General features: G+C 44.0%; 1 protein-coding gene across 1 annotated transcript in view; it reads right to left on the reverse strand.

Annotated features, from left to right (window-relative positions):
• Positions 1 to 7,500, reverse strand: part of LOC113825323 (uro-adherence factor A-like) — an 8,984-nt gene that overhangs the window by 284 nt on the left and 1,200 nt on the right. Inside the window, exons 3-14 of the mRNA XM_070125229.1 lie at positions 7,332 to 7,500; positions 7,020 to 7,223; positions 6,333 to 6,908; positions 5,676 to 5,897; positions 4,795 to 5,520; positions 4,372 to 4,599; positions 2,594 to 4,138; positions 2,239 to 2,457; positions 1,524 to 2,120; positions 1,185 to 1,409; positions 428 to 952; positions 1 to 313 (exon numbers count right to left, since the gene is read on the reverse strand). The exon at positions 1 to 313 is cut by the window's left edge and continues 284 nt beyond it; the exon at positions 7,332 to 7,500 is cut by the window's right edge and continues 320 nt beyond it. Of these exons, the coding sequence (XP_069981330.1) occupies positions 1 to 313; positions 428 to 952; positions 1,185 to 1,409; positions 1,524 to 2,120; positions 2,239 to 2,457; positions 2,594 to 4,138; positions 4,372 to 4,599; positions 4,795 to 5,520; positions 5,676 to 5,897; positions 6,333 to 6,908; positions 7,020 to 7,223; positions 7,332 to 7,500 (5,549 nt within the window). The remainder of the gene's footprint in view (positions 314 to 427; positions 953 to 1,184; positions 1,410 to 1,523; positions 2,121 to 2,238; positions 2,458 to 2,593; positions 4,139 to 4,371; positions 4,600 to 4,794; positions 5,521 to 5,675; positions 5,898 to 6,332; positions 6,909 to 7,019; positions 7,224 to 7,331) is intronic.

Raw genomic sequence — 7,500 nt, forward strand, 5'->3', positions numbered from 1 at the left:
AGTCCTTCGCATCCTTGTCCTCCCACCCGCCAGCTGTGTCCACGTGGGGCTTCCTCTCGCTGCAAAATCCCCTTGCGCTGTAGCCGCTTGCTCTCTTCCTGCAGGTGATCGTCAGGATTCCGTCCGAGGACAACACGCAGCTGACGGCGTCTCGCTCGACGAGCTCAGGCAAGGCGAAGCGACGCACGAAGCTCACTCGGGACACTCTGCCTCCGTCCTGCCTCTCTGCTTGACCCTCCACCAGCAGCTCCTTGCCCTTCACCAACTGCACTGTCACGTCGCCCTTCATGAAGTCAAACACGTCCATCACGATCTGAAAAGGTAGGAAAAAATGATATTTAGATAACTAGCTATTCAGTCTTAATTGAAAGAAGGATTCCAAATGTGATATAAAACGGCCTTTAGTAAGAAGCAGTTTCACACCCACCTTGTGCGAGTCCTGATCGTCCAAGATGCCAACAGCCTGATTTTCCAACTTGAGGTTGCGTTGACGCAGACGTCTGTAGTTGTGCATGGCGTCGCTTCGACAGGTCCATTCACTGGCCTTTTCCAGCACTTCTTTCACTGCCTGGCTGAAGCTGTTACGGACATTTGCGAAGCAATAGTCTTCAGCAAACACACCTCTCCTCTCTATGTGCAAAACCCTGGTTTCCATAGAAAGGCTTGGAATGTTATACTTGAAATCCTTACTGCTGTCATTTGTCATCTTTGTCTCCTTGTTGAACATGTGTTCACCTTCAAACTCTTCGTCATCGTCTTGGAAAGTGACTCGGTAATGGTTATTGGATTGTTTGGCAAAAGCTCTTAATTCCTCGTCATCAGAAGAGGAATCTCTGTTCCTCAAATATTCCTCGGTGAGACGATGTCCATTTCTAAATTTCCTTGAAACCGTTGCCTCGACATCGTCCATGACTTCTACATCAATCGAAAAATGTTTTCGATTATGGCCCTCCTGCGGAACAACAAAGTTATGATGCATATTTACTTTGATGCGATTGTTTCTAGAATGTATTTTAGACAAACGCCTCTGCACGTATTTTGAACAAGTGTTTGCAGTTCTAGTCATATCTATTCTCTTTACTCCCTCAAATAAACGCAGTGCTGGGCACAGAAACATTCCTATACATATTTATATAACAATATATTCGGGTATGAACTTCCGAACGTATATACAGATAACCTACCTTCTTTGGAGCCAAAATTTTAAGCACACCGTCAGATGACATGACTGAAATGACAGCCTCAAGCTCAATGTCTCCAGGAACAACGAAGCGCCGAAGGAACCGCTTGCTGGACTTGGAACCGTCTTCCTTCTTCTCCAAGTGACCTTCGACCACCAACTCTCGCTCGTTCACAGCCTTCACGCTGATCTCTCCAACGTCCATAAAGTCGTGAACATCAATGACAAACTGAAAAAGAAGAAAATACATGACAAAGGTTCATTCAGGCAATGAGTTACCATGATGTTTCAAATAGCATTTCTTGACTGAGAAACAGATTATTTAATTAGTCTATGTCTGTACCTTATAATGGCGTTCATCTTCCGAGGACGTCACAGCCTGAGTGTCTTCCCTCATATTTCGTGCTCGTAGTTTCCTGTAGGAAATCATCTCGTCACCGGAGGACTTCTCTCCCCATCTGCTCAGGATTTCCCTAACGGCCTTCTGGAAATCCTCCCTTGTGTCTCGGAAGAAGTAATGGGAGAAGAAGTGTCCTTTCCTTGTGATAGGAAAAGATTTCTCTGTGAAGTTAGATAGAGAACCACTCGCCAAACGAGAGGACGTTCCCATAATTGCGTCTTCGGTGACGTTATACTTATTAGTTTCTTGAGACTCCCTGCCACTTTCTTGTCCAAAGCGTCTCAGTCTATCGCTGTCCTCGAAACTGCAATCAAGATAAGGCGTCTCTGTTCCCGACGTGAGATCTCGAGGGAAATGACGAGTTTCCTCGGACTGAGACGTCATATGCTCATTCAGTCCATTTTGGTTTTCATTCTTGGTCTCAAGCAGACGTTTTTCCGCAGGAAGTGAAGGTGATTTCGAGTGAATGATTTCTTTTGTGATGCGTTTTGCTTCAGTTTTAATGGAGTTTTCAGCAGTATTTGCCTCGACATTTCCTTCCTGCAAAACAATAACTTTATACAATATTTGCGTAGTGTATTTTTTTTTCTTTTTTTTATTCATAGGTGATTACTCCTAGCAAAAGGTATATCAATAATAGGACTTGATTAGAACATACCTTAAACATCACAGTGACTGTGAGGATGCCATCTAATGACATGACAGAAGTGATTTTAGTAAACTGTGGAAGAGAGAAGTGGCGTCTGAAGGAGTAAGAGGTTTCGGATGAGGTTCCTTCTTCCTTCTTCACCAAAAGTCCCTCGATGACCAGCTCCTTCTCATCAACGACTTTCGCTTGTACATCTCCACTCATGAAATCATGAACGTCCATAATTATCTGGAAATAATAGGTAGCTTTTTATACCTACTTTTGGAATGTTCTTTGAGGAATCATAGTAGTAATTTATTTAGTAATAATATTGATATTACTCAAAATGACACAAAAAGTAACAATGACAATAATGTCGACTAACCTTCATACAAGACTTGTCTGATGTGACGATAGCGGCCTGATTCTCTTCCCTCAGATCGCGAGACCGAAGCTGCCTGTAGCGTTCCAGGATATCGGTGTGACGGAGGTCAGTGTCGTCCTCAAAGTTGACTTGATTGCACCTGCCCAACACCTGCCTGAGAGCGGCACTGAAGTCTCGGTGAGCGTCGAGGAAGAATGAGTCTTGGAAGAAGTTTCCTCTTTTGGTGATGAGCAAGAGTTCTTCTGGCGAATCTCTGTGAATCCTCCTTGTACCTTTCAAGGATTCGATAGCTTCTGCAGACTCTTCTGCAATTGTCGTGGATGAAGTCTCGGGATTTGTGTCTGTTGTGCTGGATTCTTTGGTTTCAGTCGTTTCTTCGAGGTTCAGCTGCCCGACACTATCGACGGCTTCCTCTTCATGGGTACAATCTCTGGATAACTGAAGGGAATTTGTGCAACTCTCAATGGCTGCCGACTGAGTCCTTTTGCTGTCGAGTGTTTCCTCAGGGATTGTTTGGCAATTAAAGTTCTCTTGAACTGCTGAGTCGTTCTCATACTTATTTTGCCAAGAAAACTGTGCAAGTTCCTCGTCAATAGTATTGGACCTTTCTTGCACAGACACGGCATCATCAGTAACATCGAAAATGGTTGAAGACTTTGAGTTCTGACCTGACACATTCTGTGCCTCAGCAACAGTTTCGTGTGAGTCGTCCCCATCAAGAATGTCAACAGATTCCTGGGAATCTTGGAGATCAAGAATTTCAACAGATGAGCCTTTCACTTCAAGAATATCAACAGATCGCTGTGAATCTTTTACATCGAGAATGTCGATATCTTCCAGCGACTCTGTAAGATCAAGAATTTCAATAGCTTCTGAGCCTTTCACTTCAAAATTGTCAGCAGATTCCTCTGAGTTTTTTAGATCATGAATATCAATAGCCTGTTGAGAGTCTTCAAGATGAAGGACTTCTACAGTTTCGGAATCGTTTTCATCTTCGGGGATGACAGACAGAAGAGAATCCTGAGAGGAAGTTCCAAAGTCACGAGAGGCAGACAAACTGCCAGACGTTTCAGTCATGGCGATCGAACTTCGGCGACACAAGGAAGCATCTGAAATGTCTGCAAACTCGGAGCAAGACTGCATTTCATCAGACACAAAAGTTGAAGAATCAGCCAGCCCTTTTGCAGGTACAATAGATTCTTTGTTGTTAATAGTTTCTTTGCTTTGATTTTCACTTTCTACAAAGTCGAAATCAGTATCATGACTCGATGTTGCCTCAGAATCAGTCGACGGAAGGACTTCTCGGGCTGTCTCAGATTCCACTGTGTGACTCATTTCTTCAGATGAGATTTGAATCTTTACATCTTCAATGCTCGTATCTTCTGCCACAGAGTCCATGCAGTCATGTGTGGCTTTGCTTTCTTTTTCACATTCCTCATGGAGGGAGATGGTTTCATCAGCTGGGAATAGCGAGCGTTGAACTTGAGAGGATTTTTGAACTTCCTCAACAGACCTGATCCCTTTGTGTTCCTCCGGTTCTTCTGCCTGTTAAACAATTTAAATATTAGCTTAAAAATTATACTTGATCTTATAAACAGAAACACGAGTGTGTGTGAGTGCGTACGTGAGTATGTGTGCCAGGGAAAGAGGGTGCTTGTGAGTGTCTGCGATGTGCACGTTTTTATTTGTAACATCTTTTTGTATTCATAGTAACTGACATTTTCATCTTTGTAACATATAGCATAAGTAATTGTCATCTCCAGATAATCCTTACATACCATTTTTGAAGCGCTGATTGTAAGAATGCCATCTGAAGACATGATGCACGTGATGGCTGCCATGTCAATATGCTCTGGCAAGGAGAAGCGGCGTCGGAAGGAGTAGGAGGACACGGATGAGCTTCCTTCTTCTCTCCTCTCCACACGACCCTCCACCACCACCTCCGTCTCGCCCGCCACCTTCACCTTCAGATCCCCGTTCATGAAGTCTTGGACGTCCAACACGATCTATGAAAATTTATGTATATTAAACAATAGCCATAATGCTTACATCTGGGTATCATATTCGAATTAATAAATGTTCAAATGAAGAACCCACGTGTAAACAGTTGCAGGTAGATTGAAAAAATATTGGGATTTAATTGATCTTCAAAAGGCGTTTAAACAAATTGTATTAGTAAGAGTGATTCTTGAATTATTTACCTTGTAGCTAGTGTTGTCGGACGTGACGATAAAGACTTGGGTCTCTTCCTTCAATTCGTGGGATCGAAGCTGTCTGTAGCGGTCCAGGATATCGCTGTGACTAAGGCCAAGGAAGTCCTCACTGTGTGTCACTTCGCTGTCTTCGCTGACCCACTTCCTCAGGACCTCTCTGATGGCAGCGTCGAATTCTTGGCGGACATCGAGGAAGAAGGAATCCTGGACGAAGCTTCCCCTTCGAACGATGGGCAAGATTTCCTCGCCCAGTTTGATGGCTTCAGTCGAATCAGATTCTGATTGCACAGTTGCTTGTTCCTGTTGTTCAGAAACTAAATCATCATAAGAGGCTTTTTCAACGACTGTTGATTCAAGAGTTTCAGCCAATCGCATGAGTTCATGATCCTGAATATTGGCAACGTCTCCACGAACAGAAGCAGTTGTAGACTCATCCACAGACGGATTTTGGCAGATCTTGGACTTCAAAATTTCCTTGGATTCAGCAGGAAATTCGAATTCTTTCTTCAGCTTTCTCGTCTTGTTCTCGTAAGAGTGTTTTTGTTCACACCCAAACTCCATCTGATCCACATTAACAAGATTCTCGTGAACAGAGATATTTTTCTCCGTCGTGGACGAAACTGCTTCGGGTGTTGAGTCTTGAGCTGTTGATGATTCCTTCCTTTCCTCGGTTGTGGAGAAGTTAACGCGTGTGTTTTGCTGTGGTTCTCCTGCCTGAATGAGACAAGAACAGGGTCATGTAGAGATTTAATATAATGTTACATAGCAGTGTGATTAACATTTCAGGTCTAATTTTTTAAAGCATGATTGTGTAATGTAAACATATTGGGTTTATTAAGTTCTCTTAACATGAAAAGTAAGTTATTTACCGTTTTGAGAGCAGTTATTGTGAGGATGCCATCCGAAGACATGACAGAAGTGATGCGTGTCATGTCAGTGCTGTGAGGCAGGGCAAAGCGGCGTCTGAAGGACCGTGTCGAGACGGACGACCCTCCTTCCTCCTCCTCCGCGCGCCCTTCCACCACCAGCTCCTCGTCGACGACTTTCACCTTGACGTCTCCGCGCATGAAGTCATGCACGTCCAGCACGATCTATGAGATTGAAATTGAATTGAATTTGCTTTATTTTTTTTTAAGTTAATGAAAATATGGTCAAAATATAGTGATAGGACTGATGATTATCAATAATAACAATGTTGAAAGTGACAATGATAATAACACTAACAATGAAAAGAATGGCATTGATAATGATATGAATATTGATAATTGAAATAATGATAGTAATGATAATGAAAGCAATAATGGTGATAATGAGAAGAAAAAAAAGAAAGAACAAGCAGAATGAATCGGATAATGATGAAGCCCATAATAGTATGTGAAGATATTCTGTGACCCTCAGTGAAGTTGTGCATATCAAGTATAGATAATCGTGTACCAAGAGAAAAACATCAAATACTTTCTAATCAGTGAAAATATCTTGAATACTTTAGGCAATGCCGAGTGCTGATACACAGAGAGGGGACTGACCTTGAGGCTGGCACTGTCTGACGAGACGCAGAAGGCCTGGTTCTCTTCCCTCATGTTTCGAGATCGAAGCTGCCTGTAGCGGCTCAGGATGTCACTATGACTGACATCGCCTGTCAGCGTGAGGTCGGAGTCGTCGCATTTCTTCAAGATTTCCCTGACGGAGGCGTCGAAGTCTCGGCGAATGTCGGAGAAGAACGAGTCTTGCAAGAAGCTTCCTCTCCTCGCGATGGCCAAGGAATCGTCTTGCGAACTGCCAAGAGTTTCCTTTGCTTCCAGCGAGTCGGAAATTTTTGTGACAGCAAAATCTGTCACAGACGACTGCTTCTGTGATGATATTTGGGTGTTGCTTGAGATACTGGAAGCTGCAGTTTGGGTCTTGTTCTCGTCGATCTTCTCCTGATGGCATCGTGTGGATTTGCGTTCCTCCTGTTGGGCTGTGTGGGACGTTCTCTGGCCAGACGACGCTTCCTCAGAAACTCCCGAGGTCGTCGAGGAAGTTGAGCTGTGAACTTCTGCATTGTGCGTTTCCTTGACGCTAATGGGGATGACAGTCGTCTTCTGTTGTGTTTCAGTCTCCTGTTGGTTATGATTGGCGTATTTACTATGCGAATGCCTTCTACATTTTAATGGTTAGTTTTATAAAATCAGAAAAGCGATGATATAGTACAAGAGAAGCTAGGACAATACCTTCTTGGTCACAGTGATTGTGAGGATGCCATCTGACGACATGACAGGCGTGATGGATGCCATGTCAGTGGACTCAGGCAAGGAAAAGCTGCGTCTGAAGGTGCGCGAGGACCCGGCCGAAAGGGCCTCCACCAGCAGCTCCTTCTCGCCCATCAGCTTCACCTTCACATCTCCATCCACAAAGTCATGCATGTCCAATACGATCTGTGCCATGATTCACGGTATCAGTAAACAAAACAAGTTTCCCATTCGTGCATGAAACGTAAGAATTATTGGTTATATTTTTTAACGTATGGTCTTCATGCTACTTACCTTGTAACTAATATTATCCGAAGTGACTGTAACGGCCTGGTTGTCACTCCACAGGTTCCGCGATCGCAGCTGTCTGTAGCGGCCCAGTCTGTCGCTGCGGTGGAAGTCGTCATCATCCCAGAAGTCCGCCAGCTGGAGGTCGGCGTCATTCCAGCCGTTGAGGACCTTC

Source organism: Penaeus vannamei, chromosome 9 (genome assembly GCF_042767895.1).
Source record: "Penaeus vannamei isolate JL-2024 chromosome 9, ASM4276789v1, whole genome shotgun sequence".
NCBI lineage: Eukaryota > Metazoa > Arthropoda > Malacostraca > Decapoda > Penaeidae > Penaeus > Penaeus vannamei.